This window comes from Alligator mississippiensis, chromosome 5 (assembly GCF_030867095.1).
Source record: "Alligator mississippiensis isolate rAllMis1 chromosome 5, rAllMis1, whole genome shotgun sequence".
Taxonomy (NCBI): domain Eukaryota; kingdom Metazoa; phylum Chordata; order Crocodylia; family Alligatoridae; genus Alligator; species Alligator mississippiensis.
Window position 1 is genome coordinate 53,754,296 of NC_081828.1, and position 25,686 is coordinate 53,779,981.

At 43.7% G+C, this 25,686-nt stretch overlaps 2 protein-coding genes across 4 annotated transcripts in view; one reads left to right on the plus strand and one right to left on the minus strand.

Moving 5' to 3' along the window:
* Nucleotides 1–1,434, plus strand: part of DHX9 (DExH-box helicase 9) — a 55,386-nt gene extending 53,952 nt beyond the window's left edge. For all 3 annotated transcript variants that reach the window (XM_014596021.3, XM_006269644.4, XM_014596022.3), the window contains one exon: nucleotides 907–1,434. In XM_014596021.3, the coding sequence (XP_014451507.1) occupies nucleotides 907–1,210 (304 nt within the window). In that variant the 3' untranslated portion in view covers nucleotides 1,211–1,434. The remainder of the gene's footprint in view (nucleotides 1–906) is intronic.
* Nucleotides 1,435–1,531: 97 nt separating this feature from the next.
* The window catches only part of SHCBP1L (SHC binding and spindle associated 1 like), a 54,571-nt gene continuing 30,416 nt past the window's right edge, over nucleotides 1,532–25,686 (minus strand). The window contains exons 7-10 of the mRNA XM_014595977.3: nucleotides 21,900–22,053; nucleotides 13,868–14,118; nucleotides 7,641–7,763; nucleotides 1,532–4,100 (exon numbers count right to left, since the gene is read on the minus strand). Of these exons, the coding sequence (XP_014451463.1) occupies nucleotides 3,861–4,100; nucleotides 7,641–7,763; nucleotides 13,868–14,118; nucleotides 21,900–22,053 (768 nt within the window). The 3' untranslated portion in view covers nucleotides 1,532–3,860. The remainder of the gene's footprint in view (nucleotides 4,101–7,640; nucleotides 7,764–13,867; nucleotides 14,119–21,899; nucleotides 22,054–25,686) is intronic.

Below are 25,686 nucleotides of genomic sequence, written 5' to 3' on the forward strand. Positions count from 1 at the left end.
TGTCACTGATGGGAAACCAGTTCACAGTTGTCATGGGTCAGAGGTGTCCACGCATGTAATGCCCAAGCATTCCAGGTATGAGTCATTGTTTAAGTGCTGAAGTACTGTGGCTGTGACACTTGGCAGTCGGAGTGTGCTCAGCCCAGAATGCCTGGCTGTGACAGTGGTGGGGGAGGAAACGGGGAGCGCTTGGATCAATACTTTGGAGGTCTTGGCAGGTGGGTGATCTATATCTAGGGCCACTGTCACTTTTCTGCCTTCCCTTCTCTCCTCAACATTAGTTCAGTTGTCTGTGCTTGACTGAACTCTTCGCTGTTCTTGCCTGGTTTGATGCCCAAAGGCAGAGGAGCGTTTGGATTCACTTTTCTAGGATCCCAGGAGCTGAAGGGGACATGAGGGGCTGAAGTCAAGTAGGGACACAGCTGATTGTAGAACCATAGCTTTTTATTGAACACAGGCAGAACAAGCAGTTGTTTTCAGGGGGGGTTCCCCCAAAGTGCCACCAAAAGGAAAAGAAGAGTTCTGGCCACATACCAGGATGGCTAGCTGGGGAGGCTGAGGAATGATGCAGTATGGGATGCCTGGAGGCCTGACCAAACTCATGTCATGGGATGCTTAGTGTTTACACATTAACGCATACCTGTTTCTCAGTGCACCTTTTCACAAGAATATATGATTTTTTCCCAGTACATTTTTAAACTGTTGCAGGCAGCTTTAAACTTGTTTAACGGACTTGTCTGACTGTCTACTTTTAGGTATAAAGTGTATTTAAACTGGTCTAAGAGCTGCATGAGTCCATATCTTCAAATGAACGTTGTTATTGCGAGCGGGGGGGTGAAAATGTTGACTGTTAAAAACTCAATGTGTTTATAAATGCTTAAAGATAAAATTGAATTTCTTTCACAGATATGGAGATGGTCCTCGCCCACCTAAAATGGCTCGATATGACAATGGAGGTGGATACAGAGGACGGGGAGGTTACCAGCGTGGCTCTGGTGGAGGCTATGGTGGCGGTTATAACTCATACCAAGGACGAAGAGGGTACCAAGGAGGTTCTGGGGGAGGTTACAGAGGTGGTGGTGGATATAGAGGGACTGGGGGAGGGTATCGAGGCTCAGGCGGGGGATATAGAGGGTACCAAGGTGGCAACAGAGGTGGCTTTGGAGGTGGGTATGGAGGCCCAGGAAGGGGAGGTGGTGGTGGTTTTTGAAATCTCTTGAGGTCTTCCTTGTACTCTAAAAAACGTGCATGTTTCCTTCCTCAGTTCCTTTGCTGCTACTACAGAAGTTTGTCAGTCATTCTAATTGTTCACAGTAGCTTGAAACAAATTTAGGTTTAGTAGTGAGTGATGTGTTAGATCCTGAACACTTACTACAGAGTCTGCAACCATTTGTATTATTTTGTTCTTAATAAAGTGTTCAGTTTCCAAGAAAATGTGTTTTGTTTCTGACTCCTTCCAAGCATGAGAAAGATGGAAGAAACTTTTCCCCAGTGATAAAAGGTCATGAGGCACAGAAACAAGTTTTTCAGACTCCTACAGCTTACAGGTAGCTGTTGCTGAAGGCAGAGATAACAGTGAATGGACAAAACAAAATTTAGTGCCAAAGCAGAGACTTGAAATCATAGGACTTGAGCTCAAAGATACTAACATGTGGGGAAGTTTTTTTTCCCTGCAAAATGCACTTACAAATAGGTCCTGTTTCAATGGCTTTATGAGTGCCAAAGGCTGCAGGCAGGCAGGGAGCAGTGTCTGGGAGCAAGACGGGTGGGCAGGGCCAGGAAGACCCTGGAATCTTGGGGTGGTGACAGTGTAGGAGCCGCAATCTGCCCCCCACGGCCCTGCAACAGGCACTGGTTCTGGCGGCAGGGGCATGCAGGGAGCAGATCAGGGCTCTGCCTGGTGGTGTCACTGCCCAAAGTTCACAGCCTCAAATGCAGCTCCCTGGCTGCCCAAGGCCCCATCCTGTGTGCCCTGCCTATCTGGCTCCTGACCCATCTCCAAGGAGACTCTGAGGTGGGGGTGGAGGGGCCGGGTCAGAGCCACGATGGGCAGATTGCAGCTTTTCCTCAACCCCATGTTGTCACAGCCCCTCAATCTCAGAGTATCCATGGAGACCAGCTGGGTGGATAGGATGGGGCCACCTGGGTTGGATTAGCTGCGTTTGGGGCCGGTGGCTGAGATCTTGGGGCAGTGATGGCATGGGCCAGGGCTGATTCCTTCCTGGAGATAGAAGCACACTGCTTTGATCCCTGCTCCACCAGGCAGTAGCTCTGGTATTACTCTTCAGGCAGCTGGGAATCAGCAGCCCATTAATATTGAGTTAATTGCCCATTGTTCTTCACAGCTGTTAAAGATCATTTGTCCTTTTTAATGATTTTCAGGGTCTGCCAATGAAGCTAACCTTTTCTAGGGGAGCTTTGCTGTCTGCTAGGGTTTCTGGTCTCTTCTGTTTCACAGCTCTTTAGCTCTTTTCAAGATTAGAGAGGTCTACCCATGGAGACCAGCCGTCAGCAGCAGTTAAAGAGTTTTATTTTAGCAGGAAAAGGAGGGTGAGTCAACTGAAGATTAGGCACCTTCCCTGCTCTCTGAAGCCATGACTCTGGAGAAAAGAACATTTTCTTCAAAATGTCTTTCAAAAACAAGATGCATACTATATTGGGGGGATTATATAACCTTAAAACCAGGTATGACTGAAAGAATAAAAGTTTTTCAATTTCTGTTTTCTAGGGCAGCATTTCTCAACCTGTGGGTCATGATCCAAAAGTGGATCACAAAAATATATGGAAGGGTTATGAACAAACTTTAAAAATGGATCAACAAACTTTTAAAAAATGGATTCTCCTTTAAGAAAGAAAAATGGGAAACTGGGGAACAGAGCTCCAACCTGTGAGGGACTTCTTGGGGACCCCCAGGGCCCATGCATACCCCATCATGCCCCACACACTGGGGGCCAGGCCTGTAGGCAGTGGGTCAGGAGTGTGGAGTACTGGGTTGGAACTGGCCACTGATGTTTACAAATGGGTCTTGGTACAAAAAAGGTTGAAAACCACTGTTCTAGGGTGTTTATGAATTATGAGGGGGGGAAAACCTGCTGTACTGTTTAGTACTCTGAATACTGCTAAGAAATCCTGACCTTATGTTTTCTTCCAAGAACAGCAAAAATTGCCTAATACTAACAAGTCATAATTGTTAAAGGAGGGAAGGCTGATGACTGAAACCCTTGATTAACCACCACTGAAACAGTGATTTACTTGAGGACTTGAAGTGGAGGCAATGCAGATGAACTGGCTTTCTTGTAGGGGGAAAAAAAATGTTATTTTTTTTTAATGCAGTGATAGGGAAAGCCAAGCCCCTTAAATTTGCAGCTGTACCATTAGTAACTTCAATAAGAGGACCAGTGGAAATGAATATGTGCCAGGGTTTGTCTAACTGTGCTAACAGCAGCTCTAGGTACATGGTCAAGACAGTTCTGTATTAAGGCCTCACTGTTATTGGAAGATTTGCACTAGCAGTTGAGGAAAAGCTAAGGATGAATGTTTGTCTTTTCCTTCTAATGTAGCTTTAAAAGATCATTTTATGATTTAATTAAGACGGGGACATTTCCTAGTAAGTACTTCCATGAAATTGGGTTATTAAATCAAAGGAGGGAGTTGGGTTTTGTGTTTGGGTTGTTTTTTGTTTTGTTTTGTTGGGGTTTGGGGGGGGGGGGGGGAGCAGCTTTAAGGACTGGATATACTAACTTAATCCATAAAGGCAACATCAGTCACTTTTAAATTTAAAGAGAGTTTCATTGACCTAAATCAGAAGCACTGTTTCTTTAATCAGAACTTTACTACCAAATGTCATGTCAGCTGCATGTTTAACTGTTAACCACACTGATACCCTTAATGTCATCTAATGTGTTATTGCTCAACTCCAAGCTCAGGTCTTGGATTAGTTTGGAAACAGTATCTTCCTCTGTATCGCCTGAGGCAGTAAACTCCAGGATCCCTTCTGCTACAGTACTGAGCTGGTCCGTAGGCTGAAGGATGGTCACTCCATGGCCGTTGTTACTATAAACGTGGTTATTTTTCATCTTCAGCTTGGGTATTGGAACCACCTATTAAGGATTCAAAATGGGCTAGTTTTGTTGAAGGATGCGCTATGTTCTTAAAATGCCAAAATTTTCTTTCACACTGTATGCATTTACATGCAGAATAAACTTGTTTTCTCTGGAGGTAAGGACTTCCCTAAAAATAGTCATGTCTTATCCTAGGCCTCTGGCAGACATTAAAATTAAGACATGACTGCCCTGTTATTTGCACCGTAAATAGTAATGTTGCCACATGATCAAGGAATTAATAAATGCAATTAAACAGGAAAACAGCCATAAAATAGTCCACAAAAGATGAAATATTTTTCTGGCTGGTTTCCATCATGCCTTAAATTGAATGCATGGCGGGGTAACCAGAACGAGCTCAAGACTCTAGTGCAATTTTGGCCCTGGGGCCACACCAAAGTCTTGAGCCAGTCCCAGGACTGGGGATAGCTGGTCCTAGCTCTGGGATGGCATCGGGGTCTGGAACTGACAATCAGATGAGAGGGGTGAGCAGCTCCAGTGCAGTTCTGGGTTGGAACCAACAGTCAACTGGATTTTCAATCCCAATCTGGGACCAGCCTGGAATCCCAGGCTCCCCCTGCGTTGGCAAGTAGTAATGGCACCAGTGGGATCTGAGCCCAGCACATGTAGCGCGACAGGAGGCATGATTGTTGGGATAGGGGATCAGATCCCACCAGGCCATTAAATGAATGTGTTGTCACTGGCCCTCGTGTCACCGCACTGGTTAACAACCAGCTAATACAAAGCTGAATGGGACTTCTGAATAAAGATCTAGTATGCATGTTTTAACTTAAATCTGAGTGTCAGTAGTAATTGGGAATTGTAAACCCAAACAGTACCTTCACTACTATAATTTCAATTTACCTACATTTTATCTGACATCTCTGAGTTTCCCAATTCCTGCGTGCAAAAACACTTTCATACCTGCTTATACTGTACAATCACTAACTAGCAATCCATTCACTATGGATAATCCTGCTTTAAAAAAATTGACAATTTAAGTTCTCCTGAATGTGTCTTTGACTGACATTTAAAAACAGCCCAGCAGTTTTTGACGTATCTATAAAGCACACAGTACATCTGTCAAAGTTACTGCTTACCACGAGAATACTGTGGAAAAACTGTTTCACAGAGAACTTAAACTTCAGGACATTTAAAGATACTGTCATAAATATCTGCTTGACATTTTATTTTTTATAGTTTTTAATGCTTGTATTTTACTCCTATATTGTAAGCCTGCTTCATGAATAAAACAATGCAACTATACTCCTAGATTATTTGATATAAAACGTTGTCTCAGCTGTTCCCAAATCAAGCTTGCTCTTTTTTTTTTCTCAGTTCAAACTCAACCTAGTATCTGAAAGACAGGCTTCTTCATTTACTAGTAAGATTATGCAATTATAACTTAATGAGACATTAGCTATAGGACATTAGCTAGGAATAATGCTGAACTCTAGAAGACTTTTGCAAGTAAATAGGAAAATGGTCATAGCTGAGATTGGTTTACTAGAGGTGTCATTGCAAAATCGGTTATTGCTTATGTCTAACATTACAGATGTAGCTATATGAACTAGCTTTAAATCAGCTATTTTCAGGTACCAGACAGTCTAGCTGCAGCTGCAGAGCTCAGCACAAGCTAGTTTGCCCTGCCAAGGGAATAGTTCTGGTCTGTGCTATGCTGCAGTAGGTAGTGTAGACAGACATACCCTTTTCTTTCCTGCATACCATCTATTTTGCCTCTCTGTCTATTTGCAATGCCTCTACTTACCTCTTTAAACAACATACCTTTGTCTGTGCTTTTTAAAAAAAGCTGCTGATTAGGTTAATGCAGCATTGGGGGATTTAATTAAAATACCTGAGCTAAAAGGGATTTTGTGGATGTTCTAGTCCAGTTCCTTGCTGGCAGACATACATATCATAACTGCTTCTCATTAAGAATTCTATACACCTGTAAGTGTCACTTTGCATGTATGACAGTATGCTAGACTTCAATCTGTATCAAAAGCATTTCATTTCCCAGATTATCTTCTTGCAACTGGTAGAAGAAGGTACTCTTGACTGACTGTGCTATCATGTCAGTGGCTGTATGGTCTTAATGCTAGGTCTTCCATAGTTCCTTCTACACCTGATTCACTTAGTTTTGGGACAATACATAGGACAAGAGGGTCCAAGGTCTGGATCTTGCATGGCATGGCTTTGAGTTTCACTACCAAGTCCTTTGTGTACCCAGAAAGGATTTATGCAAAGACTAAGTTTTAGGTTTCATGTAAATTAATAGGTCAAACTAAAAAAATAGGGAGAGCCTAAATGGGACTCTGTATCTTCTCTGCCCTACCTTTCCTATTGCCTCAAAAGAAACACAGGCAATTGGTATACTTCCTCCCCTGCAACCCATAAATATCCCCCCATAAATACTCTCTACCCCATAAATATCCAGAGACAAGGATTCTTCCCAAGACAGTCAGCAACCAACACACTGAATGGAACTGCCTAAAGATAGGAAAAGGAAATCCTTAGAGCAGGGATGGCATGCTCAACTTTACCTCTCTCCAGTCTGCATGCGCATTACTCAGGCTGCAGGGAGGTGCTTCCACCCCCTCAAGATCCATGGCTTGAACCATCTCTTAGGTAGGTAACTAGTGCTTTCTTTCAAAAATAGAGCAGGGCGTCTTCCTTTCTTTTTTTTATACCAGATTTTAGTAGCTATAATATTTGCCCGATATGTGGGAGACCAAATATTTATTTCACTCTCTGCTTGATGGTTTAAGACTGCATCATCCTAGGCTGCAGGCTATTCTGGGATGTAGCAGGGGATTAATTAAATAGGACACTTTTGTTTTCTTTTTTTTTTTTTACACCCCTGAAGCAGGGACCCTAACCCCTGCCACTTGAGAGGTATGGAGCCAGCACCAAAGGGCTGCAGTTAAGTAGGTGGCTGGTAAAGTCCCCCATGAGACAGAGGACCTACATCAGGCCTACATGTAATTATAAACTTTCTAGGCTGTCAACACTGAGGCACCTCTGGGCACGAGTAGAATCAGAAATTTTAGTGCCTAAGGAACTTTACGGTAAAAAAAACAGGCACTTACAAGGGTTGGGCATCTCCCAGAACATGCACTAGCTGATCAGTTTTCAAAACCAGTTTGATCCTTGAGCAACTAAAATTCCACCTTAAAGGTTTCTTTCTCTCTCTCTTTTTTTTAATCTGGCCCCTCGTGTATGGTAGACCACATACTAGCTGCTCTTGGCTCTTAAAGCTAACACGCAGTTCCAAACTAACTGCTACACACTTTGTTTCTAGGAAGCTGAAAGAAGTCAGCATGCAGTACCATGCTCCTACCCATTACTTGGTAGCTAAAGACTTAATCAATGGACTGACTTGAAACTTTAGCTAAAGAAATTAACACAATTGTTTAGAGTAAGCCTCATGTTCTCTAGTTGTTTAGTTTCCAAAGAAGTTCAAAACCTGCAAGACAACGACTGTTCCTGTAGATGTGTTTGTTACAACTGCTAGGAAAAGAATATAGCACAGTAAACTACCTTGATATTAATTCCTCCTAGGGTACCCTGCGATGTCTCGCTGCTGTTGAAGTTACTGCAGTGGTGAATTTTGTTACCCTCCAGAATGGCTGTGCTACCTGGGTACAGCTCAACACCAGCACCCTGCGCATTAAAACAGGAAGAAATTAAGTTGAATTTCACCTTGCAAGTAAGGATTGTCAAAAGAACAGTGTTCAGAGTACAGTTAAGTCTCTAATAAAGTGGTTCTACAGCTTCACAGAAGATAGCGAGATTGGTACACTGTAATTTACTGCACTGAGGAACTGAAGCTCACACAGGTATGGATCCTTGTAAATATTGGGGTTGGCTGGGCTGGGTTAGCTGGGTGGTTGGACTTAACTTTTGGTTTGTTGCACACAGGACTGACTTTAAAAAATGACAGTAAATATAACTAGGAAGTTCTTAATTACTGTTAGCCAGCTGATTAAACTGGCTGACATAGTGGAAGTGCCCAGGAGTAACATTGTGAAGTGTTATAGAAGAACTACATTTCTTCCCTTTGTTATACATTGAATAACTACAGAAATGAGTTGCATGTTAATGAAGGCAAGAGACCTAGAGGAGAAGGTAGCAAGGCTCTGAAGCATCCTGCGCCATGAGGACTTCATCAATTTCATGCTGGAGGAAAAAACCTCTAGGACTGTGGAGGAAGGACTGCTAGAGGTGGTGCTAGAAGAGGAAGAGGGCAGGGACTCCCAGGAAGGTGGAAAGTGGAAGCTTGTATCTTCTGACAGCAAGAAGTTGTCATCCCCATGAGCAGGGGTTTGCCTGGAGAACAGATATGAAGTGTTAACAACAGAGGAGGAGGAGCACATTCCACTGGTGGAACAGGCCAGGCCAGGAATCCCCAACGGGGGTGTGGAGACCACTGCCACAAAGAGGTAGTGATGGGTGATGGTGGTTGGAGACTTCTTTCTTTGGGGGACAGAGGGATCCATCTGCCAGCTTGACCTGTTGGCTCAGGAGGTCTGCTGCTTGCTTGGAGCCTGGATCCAAGATGTCACAGAAGGATTACCGAGACTTGTCCAACCCTCTGACTATTACCCCATGCTGCTCATCCATGTGGACACCAATGATACTACTAAGGGTGACCCTGAGCAGATCAAGTGTGACTACAGGATGCAAGCATGAAGAGGATGGGGGCGCAGGTCATGTTCTCAATCCTTCCAGTCAAGGGGAAGGGCCCTGGCAGGAGCAGATGCATCTTGCAGATCAATGCATGGCTGTGCAGGTGGTGTTGCCAGCAGAGAGTTGACTGCTTCAACCATGGGATGTTATTCCAAGAAGGTTTGCTAGGAAGAGATGGAATCCACCTGATGAAGAAAGGGAAAACCATCTTTACAGACAAGCTTTCTAACCTAGTGAGGGGGGCTTTAAACTAGGTTTGCCGGGAGATGCAGAACAAAGCTGTGAAGTAAATGGGGAAGCAGAGGACCTGGTAAAGCAGAGGCAGCAGGGGAGGCCTCATTCTTCCTGATAAAGTAGGGTAATCGGCTAGTCACCTGGTGTCTGTACGTGAATTCACGGAGCCTGGGAAACGAGCACGAAGAACTGGAAGTCCTTGTGCAGTCATGGAGCTATGATGCAATTGGAAGAACAAAAACTTGGTGGGATAGCTCGCATGACTGGAGCACTGTCATGGATGGGTACAAACTGTTCAGGAAGGACAGGCAGGAAAAAAGGAAGAGGAGAAGAAGTTGCACTGTAGAAAGAGCTGTAGGATTGCTCAGAGCTCCAGTATGAAAATGGAGATAGGCCCGTTGAAAGTTGTTGTGTTAAGGTTAGAGGGGAAAGCAACAAGGGTGATGCTGTGGTGGGTGCCTGCTATAGACCACCAGACCAGGAGGATGAGGTAGATGAGACTTTCTTCAGACAACAAGCAGAAGTTTCCAGATCACAGGCCCTGGTTCTCATGGGGGACTTCAGTCACCCTGACATCTGCTGGGGGGGCAATACAGCAGTGCACAGGCAATCCAGGAAGTTTTTGGAGAGCATTGGAGACAACCACCTGGTGCAAGTGTTGGAGAAACCAACTAGGAGCCATGCTCTTCTTGATCTACTGCTAACAAACAGGAAGAACTGGTAGGAGATGCAGAAGGAAATGACAAGTTGGGCAGCAGTGACTATCAGATGGTTGAGTTCAGGATCCTGACAAAAGGAAGAAAGGAGAGCAAGCTGAGCATGGACCCTGACTTCAGAAAAGCAGACTTCAACTCCCTCAGGGAACTGATGGGCAGAATACCCTGAGAGGCCAGTCTGAGGGGGAAAGGAGTCCAGGACAGCTGGTTGTATTTTAAAGAAACCTTGAGGGTGAAGGAACAAACCAGCTGATGTGCAGGAAGAATAGTAAATGTGGCAAGCAACCAGCTTGACTTAGCAGAGAACTCTTCAGTGAACTTAAACACAAAAAAGAAGCTTACAAGAAGTAGGCGCTTGGACAAATAACTTGGGAGGAGTATAAGAATATGGCTCAGGCATTCAGGGATGAAGTCAGGAAGGCCAAAGTGCAACTGGAGTTGCAGCTAGCAAAAGACGTGAAGGGTAACAAGAAGGGTTTCTACACGTGTGTCAGCAACAAGAGGAAGGTCAGTGAATATGTGGGTTCTTTACTGAATGGGGGAGGCAACCTAGTGACAGATGATGAGGAAAAGGCTGAAGTACTCAGTGCCTTTTTTACCTCAGTCTTCACAGGCAAGGTCAGTTCTCAGACTACTGCACTGGGCAGCAGAGTTTGGGGAGCAGGTGAACAGCACTCAATGGTGAAAGAACAGGTTAGGGACTATTTAGAAAAGCTAGATGTGTACAAGTCCATGGGGATAGATGCAATGCATCTGGGGGTGCTGAGGGAGTTGGCTGATTTGATTGCAGAGCCACTGGCCATTATCTTTGAAAACTCGTGGCAATCGGGGGAGGTCCCAGATGATAGGAAAAGGGCAAAAATAATGTCCATCTTTAAAAGAGAAGGAGGATCCAAGAAACTAAATGCCAGTCAGCCTCACCTCAGTCCCTGGAAAATTCATAGAGCAGATCCTCAAATAATCCATTTCTAAGTGCTTGGAGAAGGTGATTAGGAACAGTCAGCATGGATTCACCGAGGTCATGCCTAACCAACCTGATGTGGAGATGACTGGGTCTGTGGATGTGGGAAAAGCAGTAGACATAATATACTTTGACTTTAGCAAGGCTTTTGATACCATCTCCCACAGCATTATTTCAAGCAAGCTGAGGAAGTATGGGTTGGATGAATGGACTGTAAGGTGGATAGAAAGCTGGCTGCATTGTTAGGCTCAATGGGTAGTAATCAATGACTGAATGTTTAGATGGCAGTCAGTATCAAGTTAAGTGCCTCAGGGGTTGGGTCCTGGGACCCATTTTGTTCATTATCTTCATCAATGATCACCGATGACACTAAGCTGGGCAGTGTAGTAGATACACTAGAGGGTAGGGCTGGGGTTCAGAGTGACTTAAAGAAATTGGAGGATTGGGCCAAAAGAAATCTCATAGGTTCAATCAGGACAAGTGCAAAGTCCTGCACTTAGGATGGAACAGTCCCATGCACTGCTACAACCTGGGGACTGACTTGCTAAGCAGCAGCTCTGCAGAAAAGGAGCTGGGGGTTACAGTAGACAATAACATGAATAGGAGCCAACAGTGTGCCCTTATTACTAAGAAGGCTAACAGTATACTGGACTGCATTAGTAGAAATGTTGCCAGGAGATCAAGGGGAGTAATTATTCCACTCTACTCTACACTGGTGAGGCCACATCTGGAGTACTGCATCCATATTTGGGCCCTCCGCTATAGAAAAGATGTGGACAAGTTGGAGAGAATCCAGTGTATGGCAATGAAATGGTTCAGGGGCTGACTTCTGAGGAGAGGCTGAGGGAACTGGGACTATGTTGTTTTCAGAAGAGAAGACTGAGGGGGATTTGACAACAGCCTACCTAAAGGGATGGAGCTGGACTGTTCTCAGCGGTGACAGATGACAGAACAAGGAACAGTGGTCTCAAGTTAACAGCAAGGGAGGTTTAAGTTGGATATTGGGAAAAACTCTCTCACTAGGAAGGTGATGAAGCATTGGAATAGGTCACCTAGAAAGGTGGTGAAATCTCCATCCTTGGAGGTTAAGGCCTGGCTTGACAAAGCCCTGGCTGGGATGATCTACTTGAGGAAGGTCCTGCTTTGAGCAGGGGGTTGGACTAAATGATCTCCTGAGGTCCCTTCCAACCCTATTTTTCTATTATTTTGTGAGTATGTAAGAAAACCGACTGCCATATAGGTAACCTTGCAGGTTTACTCTATTTTACTACTTCAGTATGTGTACCAACTAGTTATTCATTTACTGTTAAACCTCTTTTTTTTTTTAAACCTTTTCCTATTTTCTTAGAAGATGTGTTACTTGATTTATTATCTTCAAAATGTGATTTGCAAGGGCCTCAGAACTTTTTGCTTGTTATGTATTTGGCAGCCCAGTCAAGCCCTTGTTACCCTTTAAGAAGGGAGAGGGAAAGGGAAAACTTGGTTAGAAGCTGACACCTTGTTGCACCCAGGTTTTGTTGAAGCCTTCACAAGACAGTGTCGGACACAGTGTCTCCAGTCTTTCCAACAGAAACACCTATTCACAATGCAATGAGGTGGGTAGTGGCATTTTTACTGTTGGTCACTTAGCATAATTACTTGAAAATTACAACTCTGGGAAAATATTTTAGTCTATACCAGTTTTAACATGTTAAAGTGCCAAGTCTAAAAACTATGGCTTAACGGTATTCAGTCTGGTTTTTAATACGTTATAACAAGACAAGAATGATCTCTGCCACCATTTACATGATGATACCAGGATAACTCATCACTTTAGTCCTTATCAGTGTACTGAATCTCTACAAAAGTCCTACTGATTTGTACATAAAGCACTTGCTAATTCATCATCTGTTAAAACAGTCATTTCCAAACAAGCACACAATACATTGCAATGAAATTTGTTCCTAATCATTAGTCAGCTGAATGTAGTGTCCTATGCCCTCCATACCACCTGTCAAGCCAGCTGATGCTCACAAAGAAATGGACTCTTCAGCTTTTTTTGTCTCAACAAGACACAGACAATTAACCATTCTGTCCCACAGACTTATCTTCTATTATGGCAATGAGTGCATGTAAGAGTGCAAAGCAAAAATCTTCGAGTGATTATTTTACTCTCTCATAATGTAATTCTGATATAATGAGTACTCTGAATTAGTGCACAGTTTCTTACTACAGTAAATACCATGTATCTGTATCATCGTATAGTGAGTCAGTCAAAAATGCTTCTTTATTGTCTTGATAGCAGTCAGACCGCATTTGGAGTACTGCGTCCAGTATTGGGCACCGCACTTCAAAAGGGATGTGGCCAGCCTGGAGAGGGTTCAGAGGAGGGCCACCCACCTGGTGAGAGGGCAGCAGGACAGGCCCTATGAGAAGAGACTGAGAGACCTGAACCTGTTCAGCCTCAGCAAGAGCAGGCTAAGGGGGGACCTGGTGGCTGCCTACAAACTCATCAGGGGAGATCAACAGCAAATAGGTAGAGCCCTTTTCTACACAGCACCACCTGGGGTGACAAGGAACAATGGTCATAAGCTGATGGAGAACAGATTTAGGTTAGAGATCAGAAGGCAATATTTTACAGTTAGGGTGGCCAAAATCTAGAACCAGCTTCCCAGGGAAGTGGTCCTCACCCCTACCTTGGGCAAATTCAAGAGGAGGTTGGACGATCACCTGTCTGGGGTCTTGTGAACCCCGCATTCATTCCTGCCTGTGGCAGGGGGTCAGGCTAGATGATCTGTTCAGGTCCCTCCTGACCCTAGCTACTATGAAACTATGATATAGCATGGAAAATCTTGCAAAATGAAAATGGTTGACTACTGACAATTAGTCACTTGTGAATAATTAGTCATTCTTGCCAATCCTCCTGGAGTGATGAATTAAGTAGATTTTACTGTAATTCCATAGCTGAATATGGAACTCAAACATAATAACCACTCCAAACAAATTTGCTACAGAAAAACAGAAATTAATTTTAAATGACAGGCAAGTTTTCAAAAGAATCTGAGCTTAAGGTGTTGCTACTCAGAAGTTAGCTTTTTAAAGTAAAACGTTCAGTCAATTTACTGTATGTATAATAATTTTCATATACTTTAAAACTGAGTATGTGATATTCAAGTAGAAGGAAGTACCTGAGCTCCAGTGATCTCACTGTCTGTAATAGTCAGTGAAGCTCCAGTAAGTACGCAGACTCCAGTTCCTTCACACTTCAATATACAGTTTACTAAAGTCATGTGACCAGATTCAACAACTACAATACCATCAATTGTCCCTTGCTGTACCAAAGTAAGGTGCATTAGTTTCACATTTTGACCTTTTGATACCACAAAGCTTTCATGAGTAGGTTCTGAAAAAATCACAATTTCTTCTGGTCTTCCAACTCCTAATTGAAAGGAGAACATCAGAGTTAACATTAGCATGATGCTAAAACATTACCTTACTTAGAAGGTTACTTAAAAAGTTACCACACTTTCATTATAAGTAATATTTATCACTCAAACATGAAAAAACACTAAAACTACAAAGTTTGGCTGTAACTTTAGTTCTTCAAATTTGACCCTACCCCAGATGTACATGGTTTCATGCTGCATTCTTAGATTAATAGATTGTCAGGGGCTGGAAGGGAACTCGCAAGATCATTGGGTCGAGCCCCCTTGTACTAGGCACAAAAAACAACTGCGGGTCAGGTGACCCCAGCGAGATAACTGTCCAGTCTCCTCTTGAAGATTTCCAGGGTAGGTGATTGCACCACCTCTGGAGGGAGTTTTTGTTCCACAATCTAGATACCATGACTGTGAAGGAGATTTTCCTAGAATTGAGCCTGAAGCAATCTTCCAGCAGTTTGTATCCATTACCCCTGATCTTCGCCATGGGTGCCCTGGTGAACAGTTGTTCACCGAGCTCTTGATATACTCCCCTGATGTAATGGTAAGCTGCTACAAAGTCCCCTCTCAGCCTTCTCTTCTTTAGGCTGAAGAGACCCAAATCCCTCGGCCTCTCCTCATATGGTCTGCCTTGCAAGTCTCTGATCATATGGATGGCTCTTCTCTGGACCCTCTCAAGTTTTTCCATACCCTTGTTTAAGTGCAGTGCCCAGAACTGGGTGCAGTATTCCAGCTGTGGTCTCACTAGTGCTGAGGACAGTGGAAGAATCACTTCCTTGGTTTTACATGAGATGTATTGGTTAATGCATGCCAGAGTGTTGTTTGCCCTGCTGGCTACTGCATCGCACTGATGGCTCATGTTCATGTAATGGTCAACTATTACCCCACATTCCTTTCAGCCGTGGTGCAAGTTAAATTGTCACCACTGAGCCTGTAGGTATGTTGGGGATTATTTGCCCCCAGATGGAGCACTTTACAGTTCTCAGTGTTGAACTCATCTGGTTCCGATTTGCTCACTTCTCCAGTCTGTCCAGGTCTGCCTGTATCTGCAGCCTATCTGCAGGCATGACCACACTCTCCCATAACTTGGTGTTGTCCACAGACTTGGCCAGTGAGTGCTTGACCTCCATATCCAAATCATTGATAAAGATGTTGAAAACTACCAGACCAAGCACAGACGTTTGAGGGACACCACTAGCCACTTCTCACCAGGACAACACAGATCCGTTCATATGAACTCTCTCGGTTCTACCTCGCAGCCAGTTTCCCACCCACTGAACCATCGAGCAGTTAAGCCCACAATCTTCCAATTTTCCCAAGAGGATATAATGGGATACTAGATCAAAGGCCTTTTAGAAGTCCAGGTATATAATGTCAACCTCCTCACCCATGTCCAGGTGACAAGATACCTGGTCATAGAAGGAGATGAGATTAGTAAGACAGGACCTACTGCAACAAAGCCATGCTGGCTGTCATTCAAAATCCTACCGTCTACAAGTGAGTCGCTCATAGACTCCTTGATGAGTTTTTCTAGGATTTTCCCTGGGATAGAAGTTAGACTGATTGGCCTATAGCTGCCTGGGTCCTCCTCCTTCCCCTTCTTGAAGAGAGGCACAATGTTGGCCCTCTGCCAATCCTCAAGGATCTCCCCTGAGTGGCACAATTTTTAAAAAAGATTTGCCAGGGGTCTCGCAATAACCTCAGCCAGCTCCTTCAGCGCTCTCGGATGAAGTTCATCTGGTCCTGCTGACTTATAAATGTCTAGCTTTTCTAGTTGGTTATGCACCAGATCAGCATCAACAGTGGGAAGGCTGTCTTTCCCACCATGCCCCGTATGAGCCTTATCTCGCATGTTTTTCCCCTTGGTCCGGTGACAAACTGAAGCAAAGTGGGCATTCAGGAGTTCGGTTTTCTCCTGGGTGTCAGTTACTATTAAGGACAGGCATGTAACAAACTTGTAACATACCAGCTGAATCAACTAAACATCGCTATGCTTTCTCAAACTCAGTTCCATAAATGTAATGCTCAAAATACTAAAACTCTGAAATTAGAGTGAAACAACAAGCATCTATGGAGACAAATTCTGAGAACCTTAAGTTGAGATATCTTTTGGTTTTTGTACTATGCAGTTGCTATGCTGTCAGCACTTCATCATGACTCTTGAATTAACAGCAGAGTTGATTTCAGAGCTCATCTTACTGATTTGTTCTAGAAAATAAAAATAGAACTTCTTTCCCAAGATATACTACTACCCATAACAGGATCATGTCTTGAAGATAGCTCCTTTGGTAGTATCTAAAGAACTGATACAAACTCCTTTTTAATACATTCCTGGCAATTCCAGCAACCAAACTACACAGGCTATTCAAAACAATATTCAGCAGACCTCATAAATGATCCACATTTGGAGTGAATTTTATTTCAAATCAATATGATAAGTAATGGCTTAATAGGAAAAAAAGAGGACATATGAGAAAAGCAATTTCTCCAGCAATTTCTCCTCGACCTTAAAAGAATCCTGTCTAATGATGATAGCTTGGAAAATGTCACCAAGTTCCTTTTCTGGAAGAAATACTTTGATTTAAGCAGCCTCTTTATAGAAGAGATTCTTTAAATAGGTACAAGAGCGGACTGTGCCAAACAATCTGCATATTGAATGACTCATTCCTGGTTTACACTGGCCATGTTAGCCAGCTGTGTAGATACAGGACTACATGAATACCTGAACATCAGGAGAGAGGCAAAATGGCAGCATTTCTTTTTTATGTAAAGCTCATACCGTTTGAAACCAAAATCCTCGCTATAAAATAACAATCAAAATATTTTTAGAAGGAAAGGGAGAGAAAGGAGGACAGGGCAAACTGGCTCTATATTCTTGGGTGATGCATCACATGTGGGGCCCTACCACTGAAGATATGAGGGAAGAAGAGCAGGCAGGAAGAGCCACCTTTTTTGGCATTTTTAACTGCCTTTTTTCTCATGTGGCGGAAGCTCTCTCTTCCAGAATCATAATCAGATATTTAACAATGTTTAGACATCTTATAAATGGAAAAGAATGATGAATAGGATGAATAGATTTTTCTGTCTCTTTTATGACCTAAGCTATCTCAGTAGTCCCCTTGAGAACTTTTATGTCTTTTCTCTAGCATTTCTTCTATCTTGGGACTACAAAGACCCTTTTCAGACTGCTGATCTTACATATTCCCCTGCATCTCAAGAAAATGTTATGAATCATGAATATTAAGAGGAAAATTGATGCTGTCATTCAAGTCAAATACAGACAGTCCTCAGACTTATGACACAATTGGTTCCTGAAAACTGCGTCTTAAGTCGAAACGCTGTAACTTGGAACCAATTTTCTCATAAGCAACAATGTTATAATGGGGCATTCGTTCCTGAACCAAGGCCCGATACCCTATTTTCACCAAAAATACTCCAGAATTTTGTACCCAATCAATAACAGATGAGTAATATAGCTACATGAATATATTTATATTGTAAATAGCAATCATATTGATTTGGAAGGACTTATTTGAGGTGACTTTGCTGGACTTTTTGAAGGGTTCTTGGCTGGAGTCTTCTCAGGAGTCTTGGCTGCAGGTTTTTCTGGAGTCTTGTCTGCTTTCTTAAAAAAAGTGAATGTGTCCAAGGAAGCTTGGACAGATGTTCTCCAGGGAGATGAGCGATGCAGTGAACTTGTTTGCTGGCATGGCATTGCATCGGATCAAGCGTTGTAAGTGGAAACTGGCATTGTAAATTTGAAATGGGGCGTCAATTTATAAAAGTTGTAAGAGCGAAACGTCGTAACTCGAAACGTTGTAAATTGAGGACTGCCTGTAATCTGAAATGCCTCCCTATGCAAGTTACACTTGAATCTCTAATTCTGGTCTGAAGACTTTACTTTTACTCATCTAAAGAAAGAGAGACGATGGGCTCCCAATCCAGCACCACTGATAGATAACTCTTCATAGGTATGACATGAAGCAATAGATATATACAGGCTCAACTGACAACAAGAGGGACATCTGTTGACATTTCATCTGTTTCTAATCCAATGTAAAAAAATTCTAATGAAGAAAGCCCTAACTAGGCTTAAGGGAAACAAGTTTGGATAATATTCTGTAAGGCTAAGTGGGAACTACTGTATTTTCTTGCATACAACACACCCCAGAATATAATATGCACTTTGCTTTTGAAAGGCAGAATAAAAAAACAAGATCTTCTAGTAACTGAGTAGCTCCTGCTAGAAAGCCAAGTCTGCTCATAATTCTGCTCCCTGTAGATCCCTGTCTTTTTACTTTTGATTTCACCCCATAAGTGACAGAACCTACTCTTACCATATTTCTTCCATATAATGCCCACTCCAAATCTGAGCGGTCACAAAGCTTTCTCTCGTGCGTGGATGAGCTCTATCTGATGCAAGAAGTCTACAGGCTGACAAGAGATAAAGCACTGCTCGACCTGGTTCTGGCAATGGGGGACGACGTACTCAGCGACCTAATGGTCAAAGGGAAGCTGACCACCTTCACCATCCGCCATAAAGCTGGCAAGTCAGCAGTGCAGAAGTCCTCGACTTCAGAAAAGCTGACTTTGACAAGCTCAGGAGGCTTGTCAGTGAGGGGAGTGGAGTTCAGGACGAATGGCTGCTCCTCAGAGGAGCAATCCTGGATGCATAAGCGAAGTCTATTCCGTCTCGGAGGAAAGGCAGCAAAAGGGCACAGCAGCCGCCTTGCTTCTCCAGGGAACTAGCGGACCTCCTGTGTCTAAAAAGAAAGACCTACAAAGGATGGAGGACTGGATCCACCTCCAAGGAGGAATACTCTGCACTGGTCCGGACGTGCAGGGAGCGAACCAGGAAAGCCAAGGCTGCAACGGAACTCCAACTAGCTACAAGTATCAAGGACAATAAAAAGTCCTTTTTTAGGTATGTGGGGAGCTGGAGGAAAAGCAAGGGCAATGTTGTACCCCTGCTAAACCAGATGGGACAACTGACAACCAACATCCAGGAAAAAGCCAACTTGCTAAATGGGTACTTTGCGTCGATCTTTCACCAGTCCCATGGGATACACCTTCCCATTATAGGACAGGGAGGCCTGGGTGAGAGAGATTCCTTACCCTCCATCAATGCTGACCTCATGAAGGAACACCTTGAGAGGCTGGATACCTTCAAGTCAGCCGACCCTGACAGTTTGCACCCCAGGGTACCCAAGGATCTGGCTAGCATCATAGCTCAGCCCCTGGCATGGATCTTCGAGAACTCCTGGCGCCCTGGTGAAGTGCCCGAAGATTGGAAGAAGGCCAATGTGATGCCTATCTTCAAGAAAGGGAGGAAAGTGGATCTGGCAAACTATGGGCCCATCAGCCTGACATCTATCCCGGGGAAGGTCTTAGAAAAGATTATCAAAGAGGTCATTCTTAACAGACTGGCCGATGGCAACATCCTGAGGGATAGCCAGCACGGGTTTGTTGTGGGTAGGTCTTGCTTGACCAATCTTATTTCATTTTATGACCAGGTGACCTATCACCTGGACAAGGGAGAAGAGATTGATGTCCTATATCTTGACTTTAAAAAAGCCTTTGATCTGGTATCCCGTGATCACCTCTTAGCAAAACTGGCTAACTGGGGCCTTGGCCTCACCACGATCCGATGGCTGGGGAGTTGGCTCCATGGTAGGACCCAGAGGGTGGTGACTGATGGAAGTCAATTGTCGTGGTGCACTGTGACCAGTGGGATCCCTCAAGGCTCTGTCCTTGGGCCTATACTATTCAACATCTTCATTAATGACGTGGACATTGGTATCAGAAGCAGACTGGCCAAGTTCGCCAACAACACCAAACTCTGGGGTAAAGCATCCACACCTGAGGACAGGAGGGTGATCCAAGCTGACCTTGACAGGCTCAGGAAATGGGCAGACGAGAACCTGATGGTGTTTCACAGTGAAAAATGCAAGGTTCTCCACCTTGGGAAGAAAAACCTGCAACATGCTTATAGGCTCAGCAGTGCTACAGCACTACAGACGAAAGGGACTTGGGGGTCATGATTGACCACAAGATGAACATGAGCCTTCAATGTGATGCTGCTGCTAGTAAAGCAAGCAAAACGCTGGCTTGTATGCATAGATGCTTCTTGAGCAAATCCCAGGACGTCATTCTCCTGTTGTACTTGGCCCTGGTGAGACCACAGCTGGAGAACTGTCCAGTTTTGGGCTCCACAATTCAAAAAGGATGTGGAGAAGCTTGAGAGTCCAGAGGAGCGCCACATGCATGATAAGAGGTCAGGAAAACACACCTTAAAATGAGAGGCTGAGAGCTATGGGACTCTTCAGCCTGGAAAAGTGCAGGCTCAGGGTGATCTGGTGGCCACCTATAAGTTTATCGGGGTGCTCACCAGGATCTGGGGGAACGTCTGTTCACCACAGTGCCCCAAGGGATGACAAGGACGAACAGTCACAAACTCTTCCATGACCGTTTCAGGCTGGACATAAGGAAGAACTTCTTTGCTGTCCGAGCCCCCAAGGCTTGGAATAGACTGCTGCCGGTGGTGGATTCAAGTACCTACTTTGAACACCTTCAAAAGACATTTGGATGTTTATCTTGCTGGGATCCTATGATTCCTGCTGACTTCCTTCCTGCCCCTGGGGCAGGGGGCTGGGCTTGATGATCTTCTGAGGTCCCTTCCAGCCCTAATATCTATGAATTTTAAAGCCATTGTTTTTTGAGAGAAAGGTGTGTGTTGTACGTGAGAAAATATACGACCCTGGATTGCCCACTGTGTAAGAGTAGAACAAGTGGAACTGAAGTGTTTCAAGCTCACATATATTCTTGTCATATAACTGCATATAACTCTATTGATCACCTACTTATAAGTGATATATTACTGAAAATCCATTTGGAATGAACAGCACCTCTTAGAAAAGTCTTCTGATATAGAAGACTATCATAGCAAGAATGTACTTCTGGGTGCAATACTGTCATTTTAATAAGTCATTCTAGTGCAGAAAGACACTTTGAAAAATAACATGTTAAATGCACTCAGTTAAAATGTGTGTAGTTTTCAATGAGGAAGGACTTAGAAGACCTTCACATCTTGCATCTACAAATCAGATACAGCTTCACAATGGAAATTAAATGACTGCACCCACAAAATCAAGCAGACACCTAAATTTAAACAATTTTTGGCTGCAGTTTTGCATTTGTGGTCACAGATGCATGAGTGAAAAGTGGATTTCCAACCCATTACAAATTGGAAATATATATATTTTTTCTAACAATACTGTTGGTATTGGCCATTTTGAAGAAATTGTATCAGAAAACTTCAACGAAGAGGACCACATACACTAGGGTAGCTTAATGATTTTGATGGTTATAAATTTCTTCTTAAGGTTGAACAAAATGAAGAAAAAAACCTACTTGCTAAACTATCAAAAATGCATACAAAATAAAGGTTTTACTTTATTTAATTCACTGTTTCCATTTATTAATTGGGGAAGCAATTTTTTAGCAATAAGATTACTACATCGCTGGTTTCCTAGCAACAGATTTTTCCTGAATGAATACTTCACTACGTTCCTGTTGTGCTGTGTTCAATTGCACAGCATTTTACACCAGGGGCTGACTAGTGAAACTTTATATTCTGTCAAATATTATTAAATTAAATGTTGCTAATCCAATTAAAATACACAGCAAATAATCCCTCCTCCCACCCCCAATTTGCTTCTTATTGTTAATCTGAAGTAGTGGTAAAGAAAAAAGTAAAGAATAGCTAAAAGCACTTACTGACCTTTAATAATAATATCTTCAGTTAACATTGAAAGGTTCACAGCCTTATATTTTCCTGGGAAAATGACCACATTGTCTCCACTGTAACAGCTGTCCAAAGCCAAGTTTAAATTATCATGTTGTTGAATCAGTGCATCAACAGAAAAATCTTTAACCTACAGAGAAAAGAAGTAGCAACTATTGAACTGCACAATTAAAACTTTAAAATTAATAGTAGATTTCAAGATCTTCTGCGCTGTTCTATTTCTGACACTGTCAGATGCCTTTGTGGAGTCAATTTTAGACTGCCATTGTACCTTAGGCATAGAACCACCTATTTCTGACCCATCTTCCTATGCTTTGCACAACATTCAGCAGCATGGCTGACTCTACCATGAATAGCATAAGATGAACTCATTCCTTTCAGTTTAGTAGCACATTTTCCCAACAGCTAAGTTTCTTCTGTCCAAAAAAAGCCTTCTCCTGTTGGCAGCTACTTCCTGCTCCCCTCTCTAGTGGTGCTGGCCCAATTCATAGTCCAGATCTTGCACACGGGGGTTAGTCCAAGAGTGTAATCTGGTGTGCCGGATCTGACCACACAACAACCTCATGCATCAGCCCAACCCCACATGCCACATCTGGCTGCCAAGTAATCCCAAGCACAGGCACATAGGACCATAACATCATATAAAATTTGACAGCAAGGGTATAATGGCAGCATTAATTGCTGTAGTTCTAGAGGTCAGAATTTCTGACATGGCTCCACAGGCCAGATCTGGCCTATGGACCATAGATCGAGTACACCTGTACTAAAACTTCAGTTTCTCAGAATAGTCTTCATTTTTGAAGGCTGAACTGGTTGAACTGCCGCATGCAAGCTGCTGCCCACATTGTATTGCAAGAAAAAAAAAATCCTAAGCTCCTGTAAAGATCAAGGAAGAAAAACATGCCTGGTCATAATGCTCATATTCCAGCACTACTGATCTCTCTTGGCCCAAAATTCTCAAATGTGGGAAGATAGCTTTTAAGAACCTAGGCTCTATACACAAGCTTGGAGGCTGCTCTAACGTGTTATAATTACTTGAATAATTGAGTCTCCTGGAGAATAGTAATTACTGCACTCCAGCCAGCCTCCACGGATCATGTATTATCAGTGTTCCCGCACTTCAAAATGGTGGCAGGAGCACTTTATCTAAAGCTCATCGAACAGGCTTTATACAAAGCACCCTTGCTGCCATTTTGAAGCATGGGGACACTGATACACGAGACGCTCCAGGCACTTTAATTAGAGCTCTGAGAGACGCTTTATTTAAAGGGCTCCCTCCCCTCCCCCCCCGAAGCACGTGTGAAAACACCCCTAAATATCAGAGAAGGTAAAACCCATCCACACCCATCATGTGAAAAGAACCTGACAGACAGTCCCTGGGAGATTAAAATAAGCACATGGGACAAAGGAAAGACAATATTTACATCTAGGTAAAAGTATGTAGGGGAATTCCACCTCTAAGGCTTCTTCCTCACCATTTCTGCTTAGGGAATAGCTGTGGCAGCATACCATCTCTGTCTCTCCCCAGACTCTTCTATCTGAAAATTTGGCTACCATGGTCACTGCAGAGGGCAGACTCCTCTGGTCTCATCTGCCTCAGGTAACCCTGAGTTGTAACCTGAGTTGGATACGTTCCTGAGGGAGGGGGAAACCTGCTCCCTCTGCCTACATGACTGGCCTCACATACCTGGGTGGGGGGCTTAATAAACTCCCTATTGTTCTAAGCAATGCCAACATGACTGGGAAGGGGCTAAAGACCCTGCCAGTCTACCCGGCAACCAGTGATGCATTTCAAATTGGTTGGCTGCCAGCCAACAGTTGCTGGCCTTTACTGGATCAGGTAAATGAGGTCATAAGTGTTATATAAGTGAAGGACTGCCCAGAAGGAGGGACAATAGCCATGATAAAAACTCAGGGAGAAGCTGGACCATCTGAAACTCTCTCTCTCAACTCATGATCAATGAACTGCTTACCTCCGGAAGGAATCTCCACCTGCTTCTGGATGACACTTGTAAGCTACTTGAGATCTAACTAGATAGATAGCTTGCAGTAACACAGATGGAGCAGTACCATGCCACTCTTTGTTCCAAGGTATTTCTCTAATATTGCACTACCCTGTACCCTATTCCAAACCTACTCTTTGTAACCAATAAAGTTCTCCTTTGTACCTAGTGTGGGAGACTTATTGGGAGAGGACCTAGATTATGCCTTGGAGTCCCCTTGGTTCAGCTGACTAAGGGAAACCACTATTTGTGCTTTAGACTGAGGGAAGCACCCCAAGTTCTTGTAGTGAGTCAAGTACCCTCAGGGACTACTAGGCCTGTTTCCTGGAGGGCACGGGTCCCAGATCAGTCGACTCAGGGTGGTGGCGGCGCTGCCCCCAGGCTTGAGGGTGTGCTCCAGGAAGGGGGTTGGCTGGATGTGAGGTGCCCCTAGGGAGGCACTCAGAGCCTGGAAGGTGGTCAGGCACAGTGAGGTGGGTGGCTCAATGCAGGAGCACCCCCTTCTGGCCCGCCACAATAGCTACCTAGGCCATTTTCAGTAACAAATGCAACAGAGAGCATGAATGCTAGCGTGGTGTACTGATGAGACATGAAAGGATTAGTTTGAGATCCAATCTTTACCGATGGGAATACAAGATACTGAGACCATAAGGAAAACAGATAAATATTGACTTATGTTAGTTCCTGTTTGGTTATATGAAAAACTTTGGGAATCTGAGGATAGTCATATATGAGCTCACCTATCCACAAATTGAAAATGCATCATGCAGGGATTCTGGGCCAGAGTGTCTGATGAAATGAAAGACTTGACACACCTCTTTTCACTTGGGTTATGAACAGGTCAGCCCTTGGTTAACCTTAAGATGATACCCTGAATGATGGAATTGTTGAATTCCCACTAGTGATTTAAACAGAAATGTCTGCTTACTTTGTCTGTGAAGGTTTTCTGACAGCCACTGAAAAGAAGAAGTGATGTCTGACGGACCAGTTACAGAGTTTGATCAGTTCCTGGCACTGGAGTGGAGGGAAGGTGAGATCTCACCCTGTGCTATCTGTTAATGTTAAATATAGCCAGTCCTGTGTTCCCTATCATTATCTATGAATCTCTTGGAAATGTACTACAGAAAGGATTCCAAGGCCTTAAAAATTACCCTGCCATGTGCATCTGCATTTCCCCTGGGACCAGAGACCTTATGCATGTCGACCATCCATGAGTGCTCCTCACCCTAATAGTAAGATATCAATCAATATAGTTCTTGACAGTTGAAGGCAAAAAGGACTCAACTACAGGCATTTGTGGGGTCTTGACCCCACTTCAAGGATGACTACTAATGGGGAAACAGACAAGGATACATCCCAGGAGAGTTTGCCTGAAGTATACATCAATCTTTACAAGACCTACATACATCAAAGGTCTAGTATAGTGTCACATAGTTGCATGAGGCCAGGATGAGTGGCACTGTACTCCTAGTAGGAGGACAGAAGTTTTTTTACTGAAGAGATGGGGCTGTATTGTAGCTGTGAGATCAGATTGGATAGGTTTGGAACCTGAGGCAAGTGGGCCATTGCCACTGTGAAGTCTAACGTTGCCCTAATGAATGTGAGTCTGTATGAGCATGAGTTTTGACTTCTGGGCATTTATTCTGAGACCCAAATTCGATAGTAAATGACATGTAAAGGAGCCTCAAAAACCTGTAGACAGGATTTCCCTTCACCAGTCAGTCATCTAGATTACAGTATACCAGGATGTCATGTCTCCT